This window comes from Quercus robur, chromosome 12 (genome assembly GCF_932294415.1).
Source record: "Quercus robur chromosome 12, dhQueRobu3.1, whole genome shotgun sequence".
Lineage (NCBI taxonomy): Eukaryota > Viridiplantae > Streptophyta > Magnoliopsida > Fagales > Fagaceae > Quercus > Quercus robur.
Genome location: NC_065545.1, coordinates 41,460,612 through 41,487,764, shown reverse-complemented (window position 1 = coordinate 41,487,764; position 27,153 = coordinate 41,460,612). Strand labels below are relative to the sequence as shown.

The following is a 27,153-nucleotide window of genomic DNA, read 5'->3' as shown; positions in this document are numbered from 1 at the left end:
AAAAAAAACCGAAAAAAGAGAGAGAAATGTTACAGTCTTGATAAGGAGAAAAAAAGTGAAAATGTTGGCCTTAGTGGTTCTATTTTGTAGAAAAAAACATGTGTTTTTATTATATACATATATATAATTTTTATTTTGAGAATCTAATTTATAAGTAGAAAAAGAAATTTAAAAATCAACGAAGAGTAACTCTATTTTTTATGTAATGTTTTAGTGGGAGTTAGAGTTGTATTTTTACAAGATTATCCTTTAATTTTGTTTATACTTAAATACAGGGGAGTAGGGGCATTTTTGAACAAAAAAAATGAGGATCCCTAATAGGAAAAACCCCTTAAATAGTAGTATAGATAACATGTACATTGTTAAATTCATAAAATAACATCCATGAAATAGATGTAAGAAAAAAGATTTGAAATATAGAGTAGAGTATCGTCGTTACAATTGTAAATAAACCAAATTGTTTATAAACAACTCGGGTTTAGTTTGATAAGAAATTCGCTCATATTTGTTTGTTTATAAACAAGCCAAACTTAAATCTTAAATTTAGGCTTGTTTAATAAACGAGCCAAAATCAACTGAAAAATTTGTTCTTGAACAACCTTGTAAATAATAGGACTCGATAAAAGCCTATGCTTGTTATAGACCTGGTAACAAACTTGATACAAGCTTGACAAATAAACTTATATCTTACCAAGATTTTAATTAATTGAGAGCTGAGACCAATCGTTTAAACCAAATTGGCTTGATATTGATTTGATAATGTACTTCATTTGATAATGTTCAAGCTTGACATAGTTCAAACTTTTAGACGGAGTCAAGTTTGAAAATTGCCTCTATGAGGCCGTTTGGATTCAGCGTTTTCCGCTGAATCCAAGCTGCGTTTTCTGAAATTTTTTTTTTTTTACTTTAGCCGCATATTTTGACTAAATCAACTGTGAACAGTGCATTCGTGCACTGTTCATGGACTCATAAATTCCACTTTTCAGCAACTTTTTTATTAAAAATGAGTCCCACGATACTATTCATATATTTAAAAATTATTTTGTTACAGTATTTTCAGTTTCAACAAAAATAAGCTCAATCCAAACGGAACCTATGTACTTTTAAAAAGTATGGGCGTTGAGAGTTGAGTTGAGAAACGCAAAGCTGGCATATGGGATGGGGGCCGCAAAAGGGCTGGCACGGTTCTTAACTTGACTTGACTTGAGTTGGTTACTGTAGACTGTACCAAGTCCACTACTTTTATTGTCTATATCTATATCATGGAAATGGGAAAAAAAAAAAAAAAAATGAATGGTAATTTGTGAGTGTGGAGAGGCGTCGGTCGCACGTGCGCAAGGTCGGCATAGGCACGAGTGAAAGTAAATGGCATGTGGGTCCCACCACCACAAGCATCTATTCCCTCATCTTATTACACACACTAGTACCACTTCATCTATTCCCTCATCTTATTACACACACTAGTACCACTTCACTATACACACACTCTCTTTCTCTCTCTCTCTTTGTAATCACACAAATCTCAGATACTTCAACAGACAATTCTACTAGAGAGAGAGAGAGAGAGAGGGTGGTTTTTGTTTCGTTTTGTTGCTATCTCTCCTTTTTTTTACAGCTCAATCTGCATTTCTCTCTCTTTCTTTCTCTGTGTTTGCATCTCAGATCCCGAACCCCAACGGTGCGTTTTGATCTCTTCACTGTTTTTTCCTCTTAGATTTTAACTCAATTCCACCAATTCTATACCACTTGATAATTTTTTAGCTGAGTTTTGTAGTTTTAGCTGTTGTGTAGTGTATGTATAAGCATAAATAGGTGTATTTTTTTTCTTTGAAGAAAGTAGTATATGTAAGCTGTTGGTTTCTTGAATAATGTTGTTAATTCAACACTAGTTGTTAGTTTTATTCCAAAGTTAAATGGGTTTTTTTTTTCCCCCAATAATATTCAAGACTAGTATATGTTACTAAATCAAGAGTAGTTGTTAATTTTATACCAAAGATAACTGGTTTTTTTTTTTTTTTTTTCTTCATAATGTTTGATGAGCAGTTGTTAATTTTGTACCTAAGATAACTGGAATTTTTTTTGTTGGCATAATGTTTGATGAGGTTTAGACTAGTATTAGTTGTATAAGTTACTAATTCAAGAGTAGCTGTTAAAACCAAAGAAAACTGATTTAAAAAAAAAAAAAAATTAAAATTAAAATTTTTATGGCATAATGTTTGATGAGACTGGGACTAGTATAAGCTGTAGAAGTTACGAATTCAAGAGTAGTTGATAATTTTATACCAAATATGAACTTTTAAAATTTTTTTTTTTTTTTAATAATGTTTGATGAGGCTGAGACTAGTATAAATTGTAAAAGTTATTAAATTCAATATTAGTTGTTAATTTTTTTATTTTTCTAATTGTATAGGTTTCTTTTTAATTTCTAATGTTTGATGAGTCTGTAATTTTAGATGTTGGTTTGATTTTAGGCCTTTTCCCTCTAAAATTGTGATTTAGAAAATCTTACTGTTGTTTAGATTTCTTTAATCTGACTGTAGATGATTTTGTTGGGAATAAGTAATTCAACTGGAAACACTCCGTTTTGAATGCTCTAATTTACCTGTTATTGGGTCATGAGTTTAAGTTTCAATTAGTTAATTGGAATACTCGTTGGAATCAGTTTACCATGGTGGCTTGGGAATCAAGAAGCTATTGCTATTTAATCAAACTTTTGTTGGGAAAGTGGTTGTCATGTAATGCAATTGAAGACATGGCTTTATGGAGGAGGGTAATAGGGATAAAATATGGCTCCTCTGGTGAGTATTAGTGTTTGGGTGAGGTAAGTGGGCTGCGTGGGGTGGGATTCATTAGATATGATTTTGGAGATGGCATGAAAGTTAGATTTTGGCACGATTTGTGGCAGTGGGAGACCACCCTTAAGGAGAGATGCACAATTTGTCTCTAATAGCAATAGATAGTGAAGTTATAGTGGCAGATTATTTAGAGTTGTGACACGAACTTTTTTATTGGAATCCTTTGTTCATTCGTGCAGTTCAAGATTGGGAAGTAGATTTCTTGGCAAAGTTATTGGAGGATCTTTATGAAATAAAGATTTGGTATGGCAATGTTGATAAATTGGTGTGGCTCCCTTCGCAAAGCAAAGGCTTCCACTTGAAGAGCTACTACAACATTTTGAAGGGAGGGGGGAAGGGGGAGCAAGTTTTCTGTAGAAAAGCATTTAGAAAGATTGTGTCCCACCAAGGGGGGCTTTCTATTCATGGTGTGGTGTCAGGGAGGATTTTGATAGTTGAGAATTTAAGTAAGAGGGCCAGAATTATTACAGAATGCTGTTTCATGCGTAAAATTCATGGGAGGATTATATATTTATGCTGTGCCACAATGGCTATGATATTTTGTTTATTTGGAGCTTCCTAGGTGATGCCGAATTCGTTGCAAGAGTTGCTTGCGTGTTGAAAGGGTTGCTTTGGCAGAATAGGTCATATTGAAATTGGCTCCTTTGCGTCTGATATGGTGTCTTTGGAGAGAACAGAATGCTTTTTGAGGGGCAAGAGCTAAGTTTGGTGAAGCTGAAATATTTATTTTTGAAGCATTTGATTGAACTTTGTTGTCTATTGCATTTTCTGTGGCGACTCACTGCACTCCTAGAATTCCTGAATTCCTTGAGTTTTTTTTCTAGCTTTGTGTCCTACTTTTTATTTTTTCTTATCTTTGTGTATTCTTCTTTTCTGTTTTTGTGCTGTACTTGTATATAGCCGTATTCTTTTTTTTTGATAGGTACTATAGCCGTATTCTTGGGTAGCACCTGTTTTAAATTTGTCAATAAACTTTACTTATCAAAAAAAAAAAAAAAAAAAAAAGTTACTGTTGTGTCCAACCACAAAAAGGAAAAAGATGTAGGTAGTGTGGTGTGGTGTTCTCTTTTTACAGGATGAAGTTGGGGTGTACATGATTGTATTGGCAGCTATTCTAGTGACTTTATGTTTGAGAAATGCTGTCCACAACATTTTTACAACATTTTCACAAAAAATCTTATGTGGCAGGTTGTTATTGGTGGAGTAAAAAAGTAATTTCAGTGGTAGGTTCAAATTAGGACCAATAACAACTAACCACTTATGATTTGTTGTGAAAATGTTGTGGACGTAGCACCTCTCTTATTGTTCTGAAGAAGTTTCCTCTTTTTTATGTGGTAATGCGTCCTTGGAAATTGATGGTATAATAGAGTAACTGACAGTATAGATGACTTATTATCACGCATTTGCCTAGTATATCTTCTTGAGTAGGTTTCTTGTTGCTATTGTGACTAAAGTTTCTTTGTTTTCAGGTATATCTTTTCTTTCTTCTGCAGCCTTTAGATGTTATTACCACCCAAATAACAATATGTTCAGAGGAGGCATTCCAGAGCTTCGTGCGTCAGATGATTTATAGTAGCTGTATACTCAACCACCAGGGCCACTATGGGCATCTGTCTGATGAAATGGCAAAAACTGTCGCTTCTTTGCATTCTACTGATTTATATCCTAATGAGCAACAGTAGAGCTCTCAGTCCTGATGGTATGGTGATATATTTATGAATTTGTAATTCTTTTTCTTTTTCTTTTTAAACTTCCCAATTATTCTTGATATCTCAAAGTGGTACAGTGCTGATGATTTATATATTTTTCATTATTATATATACATTTTATCAAAACCTTGGTACTAATAATGGAAATGGTTCTCTTCAAATTGTTGCTTGTTCTTGCATAAGCCACTTGTTGAGGTTGGTTGGAAGTTATCATTCTTATAAGTTATAGCTCAGCCGTAGTATTTTTCTTTGACAATTCCATCATTTAGATATTAAAAAAAGTGAATATATATATTCTCCATTATGATATGATCTAGATAATGATAAATATTGCCTTTTTTTTTTCACCTCACTAGGTTGGGCACCAATTGAAATTCTAGGTGGATGTTCACCTTGTTTGCTTAGTTTATGCTTCAAGCAAGAAAGACGGACATGTTCTTTTATTTCTCTCTCTCACTTTTAATGTGTCAAGTTCCCTTTGTGGTTTGTAGGTGAGGCACTTCTAAGGTTCAGGACAGCAGTTGTTAGTTCAGATGGAGTCCTTCAACAATGGAGACCAGAAGATCCTGACCCATGTAATTGGAAGGGGGTGAAATGTGATATGAAAACAATGAGGGTAACATACTTGTAAGTTTCCAGAATAACCTCTAAATATGCTTGTATCATCATTTTCCTCTGTTGCTTTTTTTTTAATGCATAATTGTTGATTGTTTCTTTCTGTAGTTACTGATAATTAACCCAAAACATATTGCATTTTATCTAATTTCCATGTGGTCCTGAAGGGACCTTTGTTCTTCATAACATACATCCAACTCCCTCATTGGGTTGCAGTTGCACAAACTGTTCCAAAAATTGGGTACCAAAATTTCCCACCAAATTGGAATAAGAAACTCCAAGAACTTCAAGTATTCTTTCCAAATCCTGACAAATGGTTTTTATAACATTCATAACAATTTAAAACAGTCATACTAGATTACATAAGGAAATTCTCCTATAAAAGTCTTGTTCCATCACAGGAAATTTTGTGGAATTATAAATTCCTAACTTGGCGAATGGGACCTAAAGTGATGTGCACTTGTTTTACGTTCTTAAGTGCTAATTTTATTGAGTTTGAGGATAAAGATTTCATATTTTGGATCAGGCAACGGGTACTTTATTATTCCTTTCAAGCCAATGACCTTACTAGCACTCCCCGGTGTTTCCAACGAGGTGTCTAGGATTGGAATCTCTCACTCCGGCTTCAGATCTATTAAAAAAAACTTTATTCTTCCTTTTGATGGTGAAAAATTATGCACTTTTTAAAAATATTTTTTGAAAGTAGCATGTATCCTATTCTTTTTTAGTTAACTTTCCCTTTTTGCATTTTTATTTTGTGAAAAATGTGTATCATATAATGCATGATGCATGGGATGGAGAAGTGGGAATGGAAACATGATTGGACACAATTTACCAACTGTGAAATGTATTGTCTTTGAAATTATGATACTAACTCTGTTTGTTCTTAATAATCTTCCAGGCGTCTTCCTTATCACAAATTGAGTGGTTCTCTATCACCTGATCTTGGGAAGCTAGACCAGTTGAAGTTTTTGTATGTATTTTTTTTGTTGACCTTTTTTGTTTTATTTGCTATGTTAAAATGTGATGCTGCAGCTGATGGTATTATGATGTATCATGTTGTAGAGCTCTGCATGACAACAATTTTTATGGGACAATTCCTTCAGAATTGGGAAACTGCACACAGTTGCAGGCAATGTAAGCACTACCAATGGTTATCTTATGACTAATATGTGTTCTCATGTTTGTTAACTAAATGATATGTTCTCATGTTTGTTAACTAATGATATGTGATATTTTCTTCCTGAATGTTAAAGAAATGGTGTTAATTAGTTGTTAAAAATCATGAACTGAAGATAGAAAGTTTCCTCAATATATGCAAACTTTGTGCATGTACATATTAAATTTGCTTGCTAGTGCATTAGAATGGTACATAATATGCCACATCCATAGTGTGATTAGAGAAAAGTAACCTTCTGTATGCCATTTAAGTCTATTAGCTCCATACCAATCAAGAAGAGGTAATGGTAAAAATGCCCTTCTTGAAGGGACACTTCATATGAAGAGGATGCTTTGTTGAGAAGGGTAGTAGACACAAAGTATGGCAGTTTGTGGTGGGGTTGGTGTTCTTAGAAGAGTATCAAGAAAGGGCGGGATACTTTTCATTGTTTTATTAGCTTCAAGGTGGGTGATGATTCTTCTATTAAATTCTTGCATGATTCCTGGTGCGTGGGACCACCTTTGAAAGATATTTTTCCAGAATTGTATGGCATTGCATGTGATGAGGATGCTTCAGTGGTTAAGCGAATATCTTTCTCAGGGGATAGCTATCATTGGAATGTCAATTTTATTCAATTGGTTCAAGACTGGGAGTTAAGAGTCAATTACCTCCTTTATGGATTCGATTTATTTTGGAGTGTGGAGAGGGGGTGGAATAGATAAACCTTGCTGGAAACCTTCTTCTCAGGAAGTTTTTGAAGTCCAATCCTACTATGAGGTCTTACATTCCAATTCTCAGATGTCTTTTCCATGGACTATTGTCTGGAAACCAAAAGTGCCAACAAAGGTTAGTTTCTTCCTGTGGACAGTGGCGTAGCGAAGAATTTTAACTATTGATAATTTGTAAAGGCATGGGATTATTGTTATTGAGGTGGTGTTGTATGTGTAAAAGGGCTGGGAAGACAAGTAATCATTTGCTCTTACATTACTCTCTGTAGCTAGAGAGCTGTGGAATATAGTGTTTTCACTATTTGGGTTGTGGAGCTTCTAGCTAGCTGGCCAAGCAAGTTTAGTAGACACAGAAATGATCCCTCAATGTCTTATGTGGTGCATTTGGTGGGAGAGATTCATGACCTCATGCTTTCCTTTTTCCAGACTTTATTTGAATGGACAAATGCATTGGGTGTTTTTCACTTTATTTCTTTTTCTGATCTGATTGATAGATGTACTTTCCATGCATCTTAGTTTTGTTGTTTTCCTGTTTCCTTAGCACACTGCCTGTGTGCTTTGGATTTTTGTATTCTGTCATTATATTTCAATGAAGCTAATTATTTATCGAAAAAACAAAAAACAAAAAACAAAAAAACCAGCTTGGGAATTAATGCAATGAAAGTGGCATTCATGCTTTGCTCAAACAAACCAGCTTCGTGAAAAGAATGAAAAGTACACATTACATTGGCTTTCACCACATCCCAACAGCTTTGAAAAAAAGCAATTGAGAAACCATCCAATCCCGGAGCTTTGTTGCCATTCAAATCTTTTAGTGCCTCAAGAACTTCCACTTCCTCAAAAGATCTCTCCAGCCAATTCACATCTTTTTTATCAAGCAAGTTGAAATTTAAACCATCCAAGCGAGGCTTTCAAATTTCAGATTCAGAATATAGCTGCTTGTAAAAGTGGACTATTTATTCCTGTATTACCTCTTGATTCTCCCAACTGTTTGCTCCATTGGATAATTTTTGGATACAATTATTCCACCGATGAGAATTTGCCAATCAATGGAAGAATTTCGCGTGTTTATCACCCTCTTTCAGTCATAACGCCCTTTATTTTGGTCACCATGAAATTTCCTCAAACAGCAATATGTCCCCCAACTGCACCTTAGCCTCAGTCCTTCTTGAACATTCCTCCACAGAGAGATTCCCATTCCCATCCCTCTCATCCTGGTACTGTTTTCCTGCTAATAACTCTTTCTTCTCGATGCCCACATCACCAATTCCTCCTTGTTCCATTTTGTTAAGTCCTCCTATAAGGCTCTTAGCTTCTAGGAACGAATGAAGCTTGGAGTACCCATAACCTGATAACTCTGCCATCAAGCTATTACCCTGTCTACAAAACCAGCAGTCTTCAACCACATATTTTCAAATGGAGTGAGCCCCCAAGTGCGATTGGGAGTTAGTCTACCTCCCCTGTCTACAACACATAAGTGTGATTGTCTACTCCTATCTAAGTGTTATCGCTTAGGTAATGTGGGTGTTATTGCCTAGGGTTTATCTTTCTTTGTTTCTCTTTCTATTTACTGTTTTGACACCAAACAAGCATCAAATTCATTAAAGGTCCACTCTTTTATTCCCTAAAGCTACCTAAACACTTAAACATCAATCCCTATTCAAGAACCCTTCAAGATCTTATTTAAAAAAAGAAAAGAAAAAATTTAGTGCTGAATTTCTAAAGATCCTATGTCTTAATTGGTATAAGAGCTCATTAAGGCTTCTGTTCTGCATCACTTTGTCTTCTGTCGATAATGCTTTCATAGTTGATATTTTTGCTCAGGGTGTTTTCATAGTTTGTGGTTTATAGTTAACTTCATAGTTTTCTACTTTTGAATACTGAAAAGGTTCAGCAATGCAGATTTAATCAAATGTATTCCTTGTTTGGCAGAATACTAGAACTTGATCACAGGTTCTTGGGATTTAGCCCCTTACAAAGTTGATTGTTCAAATAGAAATTCGAAGTACTGAGAATAGTCACACTTACATGGATTGATTAGTACTGGGAGAATACCTTGCTATTTCTTTCCATTGCTTCTGTAGAATACTGAGTACAGTGCCCTTGGATACCATTGAGAACCATGTGTGATCAATGGGTTCATAATTCAAACATGAGAGCCTCTGCTTAAACTGTATAGATTTGTCTAACCCTTAGGCGGTTTACTTTTTGCTAATTAAATAGTTAATAGCAGACAATGCTAGCTTGCACTTTGTAGTTTGTATTAAAGCTTCCTGTTGCGGCTTATGGCCCTTGTTAATCACCGGTGCATGAGTAAGATGTGATCACATTGTATTTGATTTACATATCAAGTTGGTGACATAGATTACAAATGAAGTGGTTACATTGATATCTTGTATTTTATAACTCACTAATCCTGTTTGTTTATTATTGAGAGTAGTAACGTTGATCTGTCTTCTACAGATTCTTGCAGGGAAATTACATGAGCGGAACTATTCCCAGCGAACTGGGAAACATTTCAGAGCTTGAACATTTGTAAGTTATGTTTCTCATGGTTTTTATTGCCTTAATTATAATATATTTAAAGTATTGAATATCTTTGAGTGTAGTCATTTATATTGGATTTTGGAAAAAAAAAAAAAAAATAGAATACAGTAATCACAAGGGAACATAGGATTGATGTGACTTGACCTCTAAGCCTGCAATCTACAGGCAACATTGAGGAGTAATTTTCACTGTCAATGTAGAGCGATTCAAATATTGGTACAAAATCTTCACTGATTTCAAAACTCAAATACGCCCAAAGATTTATCTATGTACTAAATGCAAATACCACACCACAACACAGCAAGGAAATTATAAATCTCTTTTTCCTTACCAGCACAAAGGAGAAGATTGCAACAATGAACCAAACTTGGAAATATGGCGCAAGGAATATAAGGGTGTTGTAATCCCTTTAGGAGTTGGCGATGTGGCATCCAAATATCACCCAATATTGATAATTGGGTGGGCTTTCCTAAAGACTCTAGAACTTGGCCAATTTAAAAGCCACCTGAAAAAATTTCCATCTTAGATTGAATTAGATCATGCCTCACCAATGAAACTCCTCCATCTCCTCTACCAAAGCCCTTAAGAGCAATCATAAATTGGATGCATCAATAAAATCTAAGCAATGTTTGAATGTGAACAAAGGTGTAAATTTAATCATATGTGTTGGATCATTTATCATAACAATTGTTTCACTGCAATATATCCTGAGAAACAATCTCTCAAATGAAGTGAATTTTAACAACAAATTTGGTCCTATCATGATATTTGTTTTTTTAGTCAGTGTATTAGCACTTAAGATACTGCAAAGCATAAAAATCTCACTTTGCTGCAAACCCAAATCACCAAGAAAAGTCTTAGCCAAATTGCATCCTTTATTGTCTTTTGCTACCATATACTCTGATTTTGTAGTAGATAGCGACTCTCAACTGTAGGTGCCTTCCAATTGATGTCACAACTAGAAAGTGAAAATTAGCTCGTCAAGCCACTCTTCTTATCCAAATCACTGGCATATTCAGAATTCACAAATCTAACAACCGTAGTGTTATCACTAGATGATGCCTTGTAATATACCAAGTCAATGTCTCTAGTATTCTCAAATACCAAAAGACCCACTTTACAATTTGGCTATGCTCTATACTAAGGTTAGCCATGTATTTGTTATTAGTACCAAAAACCTGTGAAATATTTGGACCAGTGCAAAATAGTACTAATAAGGAACACGAGATGTGCTACTACTCAGATTTTGGTGACAATAGTAAAACTTAAAAGTAAAAGCAAATGAAGTACTAGCAGGCTTATATGAAAGCATTCAAGCATTCTATAATTTACTTCTTTAATGACAAAAATAACTTGCTTGTCAATCCCTTTGAATTTCCAATTCCTAAATATTCTTGTTAGCCACATCCAAAATTTTCATCTCAAACTCACTATATAACTGAGCCTTCAACTTGTATATCACAATTAATTACTTAACTGTAAGGAGTATATTATCAACATACAACAAAAAAAAAAAATTCTGAGCTGTGATATATACATGGTTAAAATACAGATTAGATTACACCCTTTAAGTTTGGTGATTTGTCATTTTGGTCCCTTAAGTTTTGTTTTTAATTGTTTTAGTCCTTAAAGTTTATATTTGTTGTTAATGTTGATCCTTCCGTCCAATTACTTTGTTAACTATTAAAAAATATTTTTTTAATGCTAAAAGCCCAACTCAACATGGGGTTTGCCTTTGGGCGGTGTCCCACATTGCTAAGGAGTGAGTTTGATGATGCTTTATATATGCGCATGATTTTTGCACTTTCGCTGCTAGTTAGTTTAGATATTCTGCTGTTTCCATAGCACACTGCCTGTTTGCCTTGTTTTTATTGTATTTTCTCATATCTTTATCAATGAATTTTTTTACTTATCAATATATACATATACACATTTGTAAGCTATCCTAGGATTTAAAATGCTTCGTTTGAGATGGGCTTGGAGTTCACACTTATAATTTCTTCATCTAATCCTCCTTTTCTGGAGACAAAAGTCTCGTGCTTTGTTTGTGAAGGAGGGAGATAATAATACTCGTTTCTTTCATAGATTAGCAAATTCCCATAGAAATGCTAATCTAATTAAGAGGTTAGAGGTGGATGGTGTTCTTTATGAGGATGAGGCTAATGTGCGCTCTCAGTTAGTTCTCTTCTACCAAGGGTTGTTTGAGGAAAATGAGGTGTGGCGTCCTACTATGGATGGGTTAGCATTGGAGAGGAAGAGAGGTTATCCTTAGAGAAGGACTTCTCGAAGGAGGAAGTCATCCAGGTTTTAAGGGAGATGGAGGGTGATAAAGCCCCTGGTCTTGATGGCTTCACCATGGCTTTTTTTCACAAATGTTGGAGTGTTGTGGAAAAGGATGTCATGGATTTCTTTGATTACTTTCATCGGCACTCTGTGTTTGAATGGTCTATGAATGCTTCGTTTCTCACTTTAGTTCCCAAGAAGTGTAATGCTGTTAACATTAAGGACTTTTGCCCCATCAGTTTGGTGGGTAGTGTGTACAAGTTGCTATCCAAGGTGTTGGCTAATAGGTTAAGGGCGGTTTTGGATAATCTTATCTCTGAGTCTCAAAATTCATTTGTTGGCGGAAGGTAAATCCTGGATTCAGTGCTTATTGCAAATGAATGTCTGGATAGCAGGTTGAAGAGTAGATTACCGAGTGTGGTTTGCAAGCTTGATATTGAAAAAGCTTACGACCATGTGAACCGAGAGGCCTTGTTTTATTTGTTGGGCTGGATGGGTTTTGGGTTGAAATGGAGGGGGTGGATTAAGGTTTGTATTACTTCTGTCCGTTTTTCAGTCCTGGTAAATGGTTCCCTAGAAGGTTTCTTTGGTAGTTCTCGTGGATTGAGACAAGGGGATCCACTATCCCCGCTTCTGTTTCTTTTTTTTTTTTTTGATAAGTAATAAAAATTCATTGATATCAAAAAGAGAAAGACACCCAAGTACACCGGGGGTATACAGGGGAGAACAAATCAAAAATGAACATTACAAAAATCAAGAAAATCCAAAATAGAAGAAAACTGATGGTTTCTCCACATAGAGAACCAATCAAGTAAGGTTCTAAAGAAAAGAAGCTTGAGATCGGGCATGGAACGCTCATTGTCTTCAAAACACCTACTATTTCTCTCCTTCCAAATACACCACATCAAACAATGAGGAACAACCATCCAAATATCTCCATTACGATGGTGGCCAAAATGACCTTGCCAGCAAGCCAAAAGCCCAACAACAGAAAATGGCATAACCCAGCAAACTCCAAATAACCCAAAAACCATATCCCACAACTCCGAAGCAACCGGGCAATGAAGGAAAAGATGGTCAATAGTTTCACTATTACACTTGCACATATAACACCAATCCACAATGCAAACCTTTCTTTTCCTTAAGTTATCAATTGTCAGGCATTTCCCCAAGGCTGCTGTCCATACAAAGAAAGCCACTCTAGAGGGAATTTTTTGCTTCCAAATGCTTTTCCAAGGGAAAAACTGCTCACTATGGCCAACTAGAAGATGGTAATAAGCACTGACCGTGAACCCCTTACTCTTACAAGGCAGCCAACATCTCTTATCTTCCCCGTTCCCCCTTACAGGAGTGCAATAAATGGAATTGATGAAGCTTCTGAAGGCTTCCAATTCACGATTATGCACCTCCCTACAAAACTGAAAATCCCAATGGAGGACTCCATTGGTGAACCTCATTAGATCCGCCACACTTGCCTCTTTGTTACAACAAATCCTATATAAATCAGGATAGTGGTTTGCGAGAGGAGAAGATCCACACCAACGATCTAGCCAAAACTGCACTTTTGATCCATCTCCAATTTCATACATAATAAACCGAGATAAAGAATGCCACCCCCTTCTAATATTTTTCCACAAACTAACTCCATAAGGACCAGAGAAAGAGCTAGAACACCAACCACCCCAATCACAACCATACTTCACCTCTATCACTTGACGCCATAGAGCATCCCTCTCTTGCCCAAATCTCCATAACCACTTCCCTAATAAAGCTACATTGAAGGTTCTCAGGTTCCTAATCCCCAACCCACCTGAAGAAAGCGGAGTACACACTGAAGACCAATTAACCAAATGAAATTTGGGCTCATCTCCTAGGCCACCCTATAAAAAGTCCCGCTGAAGTCTAGCAATTCGGTTAGCCACAGAAGCAGGAATAGGGAATAAAGAAAGAAAATAAGTAGGGAGATTAGAAAGAGTACTTTTAATTAAAGTGACTCTACCTCCCTTGGATAAGTATGATTTTTTCCAACTTGCTAATTTTCTTTCCATCTTCTCTAGAATAGGATTCCAAATAGACTTGTCCTTAAATTTTGCCCCCAAAGGAAGACCCAAATATTTCATTGGGAGAGACCCTTGCTTGCAGCCTAAGACAGCCACCAAAAGATCCATGTTATGAACTTCCCCCACAGCCACTAGTTCAGACTTATCCAAATTTACCTTTAGACCAGACACAGCCTCAAACCAAATGAGCACCATACGGAGAATCAAAATTTGATCAATATTAGCATCACAAAAAATCAGAGTATCATCAGCGAAAAGGAGATGGGAAACCATCAAAGATCTTCCAGAAGAAGCACCTACACTAAAACCTGACAAACGGCCTTCATGGACAGCCTTATTCAACATTCTACCGATGGCTTCCATAACCAACACAAATAACAATGGGGACAAAGGATCACCTTGCCGCAGCCCCCTAGAACTTCCAAAAAACCCATGAGGAGTACCATTAATGAGGATAGAAAAACGAACGGTAGATAAACAAAAAGAAATCCATTGCCTCCACTTATTAGAAAAACCACAACGCTCAAGCAAGTTAGAAAGAAATCCCCAGTTCACGTGATCAAAGGCTTTTTCAATATCCAATTTACATAACAACCCTGGTTGACCAGACTTCAATCTACTATCAAGACATTCGTTAGCAATAAGAACGGAATCAAGAATCTGCCTATTTAGAATAAAGGCATTCTGGGGAGCTGAGATGATCTCTCCTAAAACCAAGCGAAGACGAGTAGCCAAAACTTTAGCAAGAATTTTATAAACCCCCCCAACAAGGCTGATAGGCCGGAAGTCCTTTACCTCCACTGCTGAAGCTTTTTTTGGAATGAGAGCAATGAAGGTTGCATTCAAGCTTTTTTCAAACTGACCTGTAACATGGAAATGGTGAAACACAGCCATGAGGTCGGATTTAAGAATCCCCCAGCAGGCTTGAAAGAAAGCCATCGAAAAACCGTCAGGCCCAGGAGATTTGTCCCCATTAAACTCCTTAATGACTTCAAAAATCTCAGATTCCTCAAAAGGTCTTTCTAACCAATCCACATTATCCCCTGAAATCCTTGGAAAGTCTAATACATCCTGGAAAGGATGCTGCTCTTGCTGCTCAGTGTATAGGTTCATATAGAATTGAACAATATGGTCAGAAATCCTATCCTGGTTGGAAGACAAAGCCCCTTCAATCATAAGGTTATCAATACAATTATTTCTTCTATTAGAATTAGCCATCCTATGAAAAAACCTCGTATTGGAATCACCCTCCTTTAAAAACAACACTTTGGACTTTTGCCTCCAACTAATCTCCTCTAACAAGGCTGTCTTCTCAAGATTGGCGCGTAAGGATGCTTTTTCCAATTTCTCCTCCTCAGTTAGAGGTTGATTGTCCTCTTTTACATCTAGAGCATTCAACTTGCTCCATAATTGCTGTTTCTTGACTGAGATATTGCCAAAATCTGTTTCATTCCACTTCTTTAGGTCCGTTTTTAGAGCATTCAACTTCTTGACAAGAATGAAACTAGGAGTCCCTTGAAAATGGTAATTTTCCCACCAAGACTTCACCTTCTCTAGAAACCCCTCCGCCTTCAACCACATATTTTCAAAACGAAAAGGAATACGCCCTCTGCGGTGACTCCCACTCTCCAAAAGAATAGGGAAGTGATCGGAAAGCACTCTAGGAAGCCTTTTTTGGGAAAAATGAGAGAGGTAATCAGCCAAAACCGGAGAGAGGAGAAACCGATCTATTCTAGAAGCTGATGTGGAGTTAGACCATGTGTAAAAGCCTTCCTCCAGAGGATTGTCCATAAGCCCATGAAGAGATATAAAATCCGAAAAATCATACATGCAGCGAGTAAATCTTCCTGCCCCTAACCTCTCCGAAGGAAAGCGGATGACATTAAAGTCTCCTCCCAAACACCATGGCAAATTCCACCAACTGTTCAAGCCTGCTAGTTCCTCCCACATAAATTGACGATTCCTGTTCAAATTTGGACCATATATACCTGTGAAAGCCCACTCAAATTGGTCACTGACATTTTTGAACCTACACGAAATTGAATAAAACCCCACTGCTTCCTCTATCTCTTCAACCACCCTTCTGTCCCACATGAGAAGAATTCCACCAGAAGCACCCTCAGAACCCAAATATAACCAATCTATGTAAGGACAGCTCCATATGCTTCTAACAATTCCTCTTGTAACCCATTCCAACTTAGTCTCTTGCAAACAAACGATATTAGCCCTCCAAGAACGTAAAAAATTACAAACCTTGAGCCGTTTTTCCTTCTCATTCAAACCTCTAACATTCCAAGATATGATCTTCAAATTCATTGGAAAGTGATTAGAGCCTTGTCCTTACCATTACCAATGCGCCTTGAAGAAGCTGAACCATAATTGACAGAGCTAAATAAACCCCTCAATTCCCTAATTCCTTTCCTCCCTGAGCTCTTCACAACTTTATCAGTTTGTTCCTTAATGGCTCTCTGCTGTAACTCAGCTTCTACAGCCAACAGAAATTTGGTTGCTGGCTCTTCCAAACCTTTGAGGGATGTCCCAAGAAAATCATCAAAGCCACTGAATTTTTCCTGAAACCAATCTGAGTAATTGTCCTTACCCAGCAATTTCTCCTCATCCAGAGATGCTGACCCTTCAGAAATATCCATGACGCCCATAGGCAAAGAGAAAGCCAGTGGTTCGACATTTAGAGGAGGTGAAGAATCAGTAAACTGGGAAGCATCATCGGAACAAAAATCTGAAACCCAATCCTCCAAGGTAACATCAGCCCCTTTTTCCAATTCTGAATTTAGCTCCTTACATTCCGATGACACCCCCGGTGCCGTCGGCAACTGGTTCGAGTCGTCCACTCCGGCAACGACCTCTCCCGGTGGCAAAGAAAATTGGATCGGGACAGCCACCCTCTTCCCATCTCGTAATTCAAGAACCCATTGCTCTGAATTTCCCCATTTTTTGATGACATTATCTGTGTGCTCATGGATGATCCGTTGAATGTCACGTTGCAAGGCCACATCACCATCGGAGCACAGGGACTCATCCACGGAATCATCGGAACTCAAAGACTCAGTCACAGAGGCCTCAGAGCTGTCGAGCACTGAGAAACACTTCTCTGTGCATGTCGGCGCCATGTGGGTCAGCGATAGCATAGCGTTGGACTGAACGCTATCAGCTATTGCAGGTGTCGGGGAGATAAGGTGCGAGGGAGGGACAGGCGAGGAGAACAAAGACCGTGGGTGAGTCTGAGATTGAGTCAAAGAGGGCTGGGAAGGTTTGGGTTTCCATTTAAAAGCACGTTTAAGTTTGGGTATAAAATGGTCACTGGGCTTTGGGTTTGGATTTTGGCTGACTGAAGGGGCAGAAGGCTTTGGAATTGAATAAAGTTTGGGTTTAAAAATGTCAATGGGCTTTGGAATTTGGCTGATCGAAGAGGCAGAAAAAGGTTTGGGTTTAAAAAAGTCAGTGGGCTTTGGATTTTGTCTGACCGAAGGGGCAGAATAAATTTTGGGTTTAAAAGGGTCAGTGGGCTTTGGATTTGGATTAAGGCCAACCGAAGGGGCTGAAGAAGGTTTGGGCTTAATAAAATCAATGGGCTTTGGGTTAGGGGCTTGGTCAACCGGAGGGTCCACCTCAGAAACATTGGACCAGCTAATCCTCCACTTACCATGAGGCCCACGATCCAGCCTAATATACAGGTTCAAAAGCACCCCACCTTCAGCATCATCTGAAAAGACAGCCCCGAACAGAGCATTCTCCTTCCCAAGACAGCTCTCGCGAGAATCCTGGGTCTGAACACCCGGATTTGGTAAGTTAGAGTTTCGAGAATCCAACATTAAATGCAAAGGATTCGCAACGTCACGAGTATCCTGGTTCAAAGCATTCTCCACCGCTGCCTGTCTGTGTGTTTTGGGTTCACGACGTCAGCCTTGCACCACCGCTTCCGCAAAAGATTTGGAGTCTTTAATGATAGACCCAGGTAAAAACTTTGGAGGCAGATTGATGGCAAGGGTCCCTGGAGCTATAGCCTTCCTTAGGTGCAAACTAAATCCTCTCCAACCACTACCCGATTTTCCTTCCGACACAATTAAGAAGCCTTTCCGACGGCCATGGAGAAGTTCTGAAATCATAAGAAAAGAGCCATGCGCATTTGAACCCAGTTGTAGAATAAAAACCGTCTCTCCATCTCTAACAGATCGCGCAAAATGACCAGGGGGCTTAGTGGAAATAAAGTCTTCCATCATGTATAACATTCTCTTAGCACTCTCTTTGCCCATGAACACAGATCGTAAAGAATCTCTGCCTCTCTCAAAAATGCGTAATAAGAAAAAAGTACCCCCTTCTTCAACAGAAAATTCAAAAGATTTTGACTCAATGAAGAAAAAGAGAGATCCACCCATGACAAAGTAGTAGAGAAGAGAAAAGATAGAAGAAAGTTTATGGCTAATTCAAGGTAGCCAGGCCTTACACTCACATAAACACTTTATTGCTGAGTCTATAGTTATTCAAAATGTTGAATGTAGAGTTAACCTTTGAGGATGTTGAGAGTCCTATAGATCATTTTAATTCCTTACAAATATGGACTCTGTTTGATTGGTCTCGTTTTTGATAATGGAGGTTTTGAGTAGACTTTTGAAGAAGTCAGAGGAGTGTAATCTTATTCGGGGGTTTCATGTGGGCTCTGTGAACTCTGTTGGTGTGCGTATCTCCCATCTGTTATTTGCTGATGACACTATCTTATTTTGTGATGCCTCTAGGGAACAACTACTGTCCATTAGGTTGGTGTTGTCTTGTTTTCAGGCTTTTATGGGTTTGAAGGTCAATGTTAGGAAAAGTGAGATTGTCCCTATTGGGGAGGTGAATAATCTAGATGCACTAGCTAATATTCTTCAATGTAGAGTGGGCAGTTTGCCTATGAAATATTTGGGGATGCCGTTGGGGACTTCTTTTAAGACTGCTTTGATTTATAATCCTATTTTGGAGAAAATGGAGAAGAAGCTATCTGGGTTGAAGTGTCTCTATTTATCTAAGGGTGGTAGGCTTATGTTACTAAAGAGTACGCTTTCAAGCCTTCCAACGTACTTTTTATCTCTTTTTACTATTCCTAAATCTGTGGCTGCTAGAATGGAAAGTATTCAAAGGAATTTTCTTTGGGGGTCTTCTGAGGGGAGTTTCAAATATCCTTTGGTGGCTTGGAAAAATGTGTGTTTACCCATCGAGATGGGTGGTTTGGGGATAAGAAGTGTGGTGTCATTTAATCAAGCTTTATTAGGAAAATGGTTGTGGAGATATGGTCATGAAATTACCCACCTTTGGCGGCGAGTTATCTCCACAAAATATGGTGAGGGTCAAGGGGGGTGGTGTACTAAAGTGTGCAGGAAGACTCATGGGTGTGGCCTGTGGAGAAGCATCAATGAAGGGTGGGTGAGCTTCTCTAAGCATCTGTCTTTTGTAGTAGGTGAAGGCACTCGTATCCGCTTTTGGCATGATAGGTGGATTGGTGATAATACTCTAAAAGATCTCTATCTTGAGCTTTTTGTGTGTTCAGCGACTAAGGATGCTTGTATCTCTGAGGTTTTGTGGTTTCCATAAGGGGGTATTGTTAGAGTTTGGGATTTAAGGTTTTATAGAGCTTTTGAAGATTGGGAGTTAACTGCATCTTATTCTCTTCTCCAGCTTATCCAATCTCGTGTTCCTCGGGGTGATAGGAGTGATACCCTTTGTTGGCAGCTAAAAGGTGATGGTAAGTTTGACACCCGGTCTTATTATCATGCGATTCGGGGTGCTTCGAATTCTTTGTTTCCTTGGAAGGGTGTTTGGAAACCGAAGATTCCTAGGCGAGTGGCGTTCTTTTTGTGGACAGCTGCTCATGGTCGGATCCTCACTTTGGATAATCTAATGCTTAGGGGTCGCCCTTTGGCTTCTTGGTGTTGATGTGTTGTTGTGATGGAGAGTTGGTAGACCACCTTCTTCTTCATTGTCCTGTTACTCATTCCCTATGGACTTTTATGATTCAGGCTTTTGGTATTCATTGGATTATGCCAGGATCAGTGGCGGGTTTGTTATCTTGTTGGCATCAGTGGCTTGGGAATCTTAATTCAGACATTTGGAATTTGATTCTAGGATGCTTAATGTGGATTGTGTGGTTGGAACGGAATCGTCGTTCCTTTGAGGATAATGAGAAGACGTTGGATGAGCTAAAGGTGTTATGCTAACGTAGTCTATTTGAGTGGTCTCATTGTTGGGGTTTTACGGATTGCTCTACTCTCTCTGAGTTTATGGCTTCCCTTAGCTTAGTTTCCTGATTTCTCTTTTTGTTGTGCTGTTTGTTCTTTTATTTCTTGTTGTTCATCATCATGAACAACTTGTACTTTTCCTTTTTTACTCATTTATAATAGATTTCTGTTTACCTATCAAAAAAAAAAAAAAAAAAATCCTCCTTTTCTAGTTAACTTACCCAAAACAAGAAGGATACTCAAATAATTCTGGAAAGTATAAAATAATGAGATTAGATAAAGATTCTCTAATCTCAACTCAAGAAATGCCTTAATTCAAGAAATTTCTGTTTGTGATGCCTTATAAGATTTCTCCAAGCGGAGAGTCCACCCAAACAATGCTACTTTTCTAGATCAGACTGGTACAGAAATAAAATCTGGAACTTGGTGTTGTTATATCTGATCTGGATATTATGGTGTAAAAGAGAAATTCTCGGACTTTTGATGGGATTGAGCTTCCTTTAGACAGTGAAGTATCAATTTTGATTTCACTTTTTCATTGAATGTCTCTAGATAGTGTAGTCCTCTTTGGGAGATTATGGATTCTTTACATTTATAATTTATATTTTTTGGGAGCATCTAGTATAAAACCTGTGCACTTTCAGTACCCCCTTTTATTTTATTAATGAGGATTTACTTTCCAAAAACAAAGGAACTTAAATTATGCCTATCAAATATTAATTTTGAATGAATGAACCTGAGTTATAGTGACACTATATTCTTAAGAAGTTTCATCATTTTTATCAAAACTATTAGACAACAACAACAAACTAGTCAGGGTTGGCCATATACGTCCCAATATGTATCTGTAATGGAACCATTTCTAATAAAGTGACTAAATTTTATGCTGTCCTTTTACCGGGCTTGGGACTAGTTGTGAACAATATATTTGACACTAAGCATAGACACAAGTGGATTTATTTATTCCAAATTATTACATTCAGGTCATTTTGTGTTCTACAAATGTGAGTTAATATTGTGTTTTCTGATATTACAGAGACATTTCAAGCAACTCTCTGAGTGGATATATCCCTGCATCACTTGGGAAGTTGAATAAGCTTGTTAATTTGTGAGTAGATCCTTTGGTCATATTGGTGCTTTAAAATGGTGTTTTATTGACATGTTGCTTGAATTTGTTACATTGAAACTCATTATTATTGTGGTCTTTTTGGACATTTTGAAGCAATGTGTCAACCAATTTTCTTATGGGACCAATACCCTCTGATGGTGTGCTTCTCACCTTTACAGGAAGTTCGTAAGTACAGCTTATCCTCATCTGTTATGTTCATAATAATATGTTCTGTTATGTGTTTTTTGATCATCAAGCCGCTTAGTGGCTAATAATTAAGGATAGCTTCTAGGGAGTCTTCTCTATCTATTCCACATATATTTTCTTTTAATAAAGTTTTCATTGCTGTTAATAAACAAGTCTATCAATGAAATATTACAAATTATTATTGATGAAAGGGAATGCAACAGATTCCTTTTGCTACTCTACTCTTGACAAAAATTTCTTTATGATCCGTAACTTGCCTTTGTCACTTAACATTACATTAAGCTGAACAAATACATTAATTTGAAAACGCTATCTTGCAGTTTTGTTGGCAACCGTGGTTTGTGTGGGAAGCAAATCAATGTGACATGCAAGGATGATGCTGGAGGACCTGGAACAAATTCCCAATCTCCAACCTCAGGTAAAGTAGCATGCATAGGAACTTGATTGGCTTGTGTTATGGATGCAATTTTGGGATTATAGAGCATTCAGATTCCATTTATTGGACTGAAAACTTTACTACTATTATGGTTGTCTTGCTAATTGGCAGAATTCATTAAAAAAAAAAAATTGGCAGAGTTGGTACTCTTGATGGCACTCAATGATTTTTATGTTAAAAGATTTATATTTGACATTATTGTATTCAATACTGGATTAATTGTGATGACTTATACTCTCTTGAATTTGACTTTTTGAAGCCCAAGGTCTGGGTGTTAAAAAGAAATACTCCGGGCGGCTGCTTATAAGTGCCTCAGCAACAGTTGGTGCCCTACTTCTGGTTGCACTTATGTGTTTTTGGGGTTGCTTTCTGTACAAAAAGTTCGGTAAAAATGATGGTCAAAGTCTTGCAATGGATGTCAGTGGAGGTACTCTTTTCATAGCTAATATCTGTTCCATTAAAAATCTGTTTGTGTTATTCTTCATCTGCATCCATGTGTAGGAGTTCCTAGAATTCAGGATCTTTATTTACAGAGTCTTATCATGTCAGGTGCATCAATTGTAATGTTTCATGGAGACTTGCCATACTCTTCAAAAGACATCATAAAGAAACTGGAAAGTTTAAATGAGGAACACATTATAGGTTTGGGGGGCTTTGGAACAGTGTACAAGCTTGCAATGGATGATGGCAATATATTTGCGTTGAAGAGAATTGTAAAGATGAATGAGGGCTTTGATCGTTTTTTTGAGAGAGAGCTAGAAATTCTTGGAAGCATAAAACACCGGTACCTAGTGAATTTGCGAGGTTATTGCAACTCTCCTACATCAAAATATTTAATTTATGATTTCCTCCCTGGTGGTAGCCTTGACGAAGCTCTTCACGGTAAGATATTCTCTTATATTAATCTTTTATTGGTGGGCCTGACATATAGCTCTTGTCAGGCTCAATGCTTGTATGCAGGGTATCCCTCTACTTAATTTTTAACTACACAATCACCTAGAAACACATAATATTCATTGAGATGAAATTTATGAGGCCTTTGAAGAAAATTAGATCAAGTCCATTCCAGAAATTGGCACAATGTTGCTTGATTACATCGAGAGCAGTGTTCTTTTCACACAAGTTATTTTACACAGTTATACACCTGAAAAACCAACTAAATTGTGACTTGAAGTCACTTGGAAATTGTGACTTAAGTTGTTTTTTCGTGTGTGTAAAACTATGTAAAGTAATGTGTGCAACAAGTGTAACCCTAAAACAATGTTGCTTGATTTACTTATGGTGTTGACTGCTTAGGGCTGAGCTTTCATTCTGTTGCTTCCTGTTCTGCAAGGAATCATATTCATATGTTGGCTGCAAGCCTGCAACATATGTAATTAAAATTTCAATGGGTCAATAAAATTACATAGATCTTTAGTTGATGTCCACACAAGTTCAAATATAAATATGACTATAATCTGATTGTGCTCAATAGTGAAGGAAGATGTATAGGTTTATATAAAATTTATGGGTGGTCATCATGCATTACTAAGAATCCAGATTATCCAAAAAGTATTTTATAATTCCATCAAATTCTAGTTATAGCTATACACCATAGGATAAATATTTGTATCTTGATTTTTGTAACATTACTCTCATTTACCACAGGTTTTTTATTATTTTATTTTATTTTAAATAATTTTAATTTTATACTTTGCATTGTATTAAATTGTTGCAAAAAATGAATCCCTTAGGTCCTGATACTAACAATGTTTCATAATCCGTTGTACAGATAGATCTGATCTGCTAGACTGGGATGCACGCTTGAATATCATAATGGGTGCTGCAAAAGGACTGGCCTACTTGCACCATGATTGTTCACCCAGGATCATACATAGAGATATAAAGTCAAGCAATATTTTGCTTGATGGTAATCTTGAAGCTCGAGTCTCGGACTTTGGACTTGCAAAACTATTGGAGGACGAAGAAACCCATAAAACGACCATTGTTGCTGGAACTTTTGGTTATCTGGCTCCAGGTATGCAATGTCTAGTGAAACCACAACTAGACCTTTAATTTTAAGTTTTTTGAGCATAAATGGCTCTTTATAGGTTTCTACCCAATGACCCCAAACCAGTGTGGAAGATCATTGATTTGACGTCGAACTATGTCAGACTTTCACATGCCCCCAAAATTTTTAGATATACAATATGATGTATCAACTGGTGTGAATATCAGCTTTACTTATTGGCTGCTTTTTTATTTGACGATCTAAAATAAAGGGATTTGAAGAACAATTGCTATAGAAATTTAACATATGATTATTTGAGCTTCGAAGATTTTGCTCAAACAAAAAACACTTTTATTGTGGATTTGAAATAATGTCTTATACCTAGTCATTTCAGGTTCACGTTCAAGCGAGCATATTAATAAAGCTCAAAACCACCCATATATTTCATCAATAGAAAAAAATTTACCATTTCATACTCAATTCAAGTCATTTAACTTAAAATTTAACTCCAAATATTTTGTTTTAAATGCTTCTATCCAAGTGAACCAATTCCATCCTTTTCCTTACAGTTATACAGAATTTGCTTCAAGAAAGAAATGAAGATCTGAATACATATATGTATATATAGAGCTGACTTGGAGGATTTAATTGGAATAATAAATATCTGAATACATATATGTATATATAGAACTGACTTGGAGGATTTACTTGGAATAATAAATAGCTACTGATTCAGACCTGACTTTCATAAAGTGGGAACTCCATGTGTACAAGGCTTTAAATGTAACAGTTCTGTTATTGTCTAGTACAATATTTGATAAATTTGACTTGCAACTCCTTTCATAATGTGTCTTGTAAGTGTGTGGTTGTGCTAATGTGATGCCTAGAATAAGTTTTTCTACCCACGAAGGTTGGCCTGAGTGGAAGGGGCTCTGGTCGCTTAAGCAAGTGGTCTCGGTTTCGAGCCCTTGTGGATGCAGCAAACTTTCTTGGGAGAGGTCCCCGCCTTGGCGCCCAACAGTACCTTGAAGGATTAGTCCTGGGATAAAAACCTGGGGACACCTTGGGAAACCAAAAAAAAAAAAAGAATAAGTTCTTCTTTTTTGATATTTACATTATGATTGGACCAAGGACAAGAGAGGTTCTTGGCATGCATATGCTGGCCTGTTCTCCTTTGTGAAATATAATATGGATCATATGTTGTTTTCCGTTACCATCTATTTTTAAGTCTGTGTTTGACCCCACTGGCAGAGTATATGCAAAGCGGGAGAGCAACTGAGAGGACTGATGTATATAGTTTTGGGGTCCTGGTGCTGGAAGTGTTGAGTGGAAAGCGACCAACAGATGCATCATTTATTGAGAAGGGCCTCAATGTTGTTGGTTGGGTATGTCTCGTCCCTACACTTGTGCTTGCAGTCAAAAGACTCTTTAAATCAATCACTAAACCAGTCTTAAAGATTTAGAAATGGAAATCTCTCTTGTGCTTACAATGTTGCATGTTTTTATATCTCATGTAAGTTATAGGGTAAAATATAGTCAGCACTCCTTAGGTTTGGGCTAATACCAAGCAGGTCTAAGATATTTCAGAATTAACCGATTTGGTCCCTAAACCATATGCTAAAATACAATAATTTCATTTCCAAGAGCACATGGTTTAGGGACCATATTGGTTATTTTTGAAATATCTTGGACCTGCTTGGCATTAGCCTAAAACTCCAGGGTGCCGATTGTATTTTACCAAAAGTTATATATAAATTTTGTGTTGTTAATTTTGAGTTTTCTGCTGCATATATTATGTCATGTCCTAGCATCCCCCTTAACTCCAATGGAGCTATGTTTGAAAAAAAGCAGACAGGAATCTGTCTAGAGCCTGATAGCCCTTGCAATTCACTGTTGCCCCCGCCCCAAGAGAGGGAAAGGGGGGGGGGGGGGGGGATGGGGGTGGGGAGGGGATCTCCAACAATGCACCTAATTACCCCTGGCAATAGACAAATAATCTGTACTTTGCTTTCCCAAAATTCAACTCCCCTCTTTGGACTTCATGAATTCTTATTTTATCAGTTTCTTACAATCTGTTATTTAAAAGATGTTGTAATAGAGAAAAAAAAAATCCGGATATAAAATATTTTAAAGTTAATTGAGATATCCTATTTGTCTTCCAGTTTTGGAACAACTGATTTTGGATGTATGTTTAATTTCACTGGATCTATAGCCACGTATCCCATTTTTGACAATGGAGCTTTCCTTGCAAGATAGGCCGGTGGCCTCCTGTATGCATAAAGAACCACACCCACCCACATAATTGCCACAATTTTGGGCAATTGCATAACTTTTCTTTTCAAGCAGCTTTGCTAACCTGCTTTTTTCCTTTATGCAGTTAAATTTTCTGGTCACAGAGAATAGGCAAAGAGAGATTGTTGACCCACAGTGTGAGGGGGTGCAGGCAGAAAGTCTTGATGCACTGCTCTCAGTTGCCATTCAGTGTGTTTCTTCTAATCCAGAGGATCGCCCCACAATGCATAGGGTGGTCCAGTTGCTTGAATCAGAGGTCATGACCCCATGCCCAAGTGACTTCTATGATTCCAACTCTGATTGAAAGTCTTGTGCATAGATGGAGGTGTGGAGTTTGCGTCCATGTATTTCTTGCGAGTTACAGAAGTAATGCAGCAGGTCAAAGGGATCAGGATCAGCAAAGCGTCACTTCTTTATAATATTTGTTCATTCTTTCTGCAGATTTTGAGTCATTGGGCGTGCTGCATCATCTATGTCCGTTTGACCTTCTGAGCATTTCGTCAGTCATCAGGGTGCATTTGGTCACTTACACTGCTCATTTTGCATGGATGCGCGAAGACTTTTCTTTCTTCACGTGAATGGATTTCAACACGATTGAGTTATTTATTCATGCTTTCCCCAGCTTCCCCCCCTTCTTCTTTTCCCATTTCCTAATCTGTAATCTCCTCTAGCATTTGTTCCTCGAAATTAAGTGTAAATGAAATCTGTATAAATTGAAAAGGGCTCCCCCTTGCAAATGATTCTTGTTTATGCCATTTTTGTAAAATATGTTTTCAATACAATAGTTAGTTCTCTGATATACATACCCACTAGGTGTTACTCTCTCGCAGATCTGTTAAAGCCTTAAATTTTGTTCTTCCTCTTCTTTTTCTTTTCTGGCCTAGTTTGCTCTGAACAGATTTGAGTACGTACGTGTTATGACTAACCAGTGTAT

The 27,153-nt window shown here is 37.3% G+C and overlaps 1 protein-coding gene across 2 annotated transcripts; it reads left to right on the top strand.

The window, feature by feature from the left end:
- Window positions 1-1,453: 1,453 nt before the first annotated feature.
- On the top strand, window positions 1,454-27,022 carry LOC126710579 (LRR receptor-like serine/threonine-protein kinase FEI 1). 2 transcript variants are annotated; one of them, XM_050411111.1, is made up of 15 exons: window positions 1,454-1,678; window positions 4,325-4,554; window positions 5,056-5,191; window positions 6,081-6,152; window positions 6,245-6,316; window positions 9,530-9,601; window positions 21,223-21,294; window positions 21,409-21,480; window positions 21,822-21,919; window positions 22,197-22,364; window positions 22,487-22,819; window positions 23,709-23,954; window positions 25,179-25,312; window positions 26,305-26,544; window positions 26,661-27,022. In XM_050411111.1, the coding sequence occupies exons 2-14, from the start codon at window positions 4,458-4,460 to the stop codon at window positions 26,521-26,523; spliced, it is 1,791 nt and encodes a 596-aa protein (XP_050267068.1). In that variant the 5' UTR covers window positions 1,454-1,678; window positions 4,325-4,457; the 3' UTR covers window positions 26,524-26,544; window positions 26,661-27,022. The 2 variants fall into 2 exon arrangements, with proteins under 2 accessions (XP_050267068.1, XP_050267067.1); XM_050411110.1 differs by having other exon boundaries at window positions 26,305-27,022.
- The last annotated feature ends 131 nt before the right edge of the window (window positions 27,023-27,153 follow it).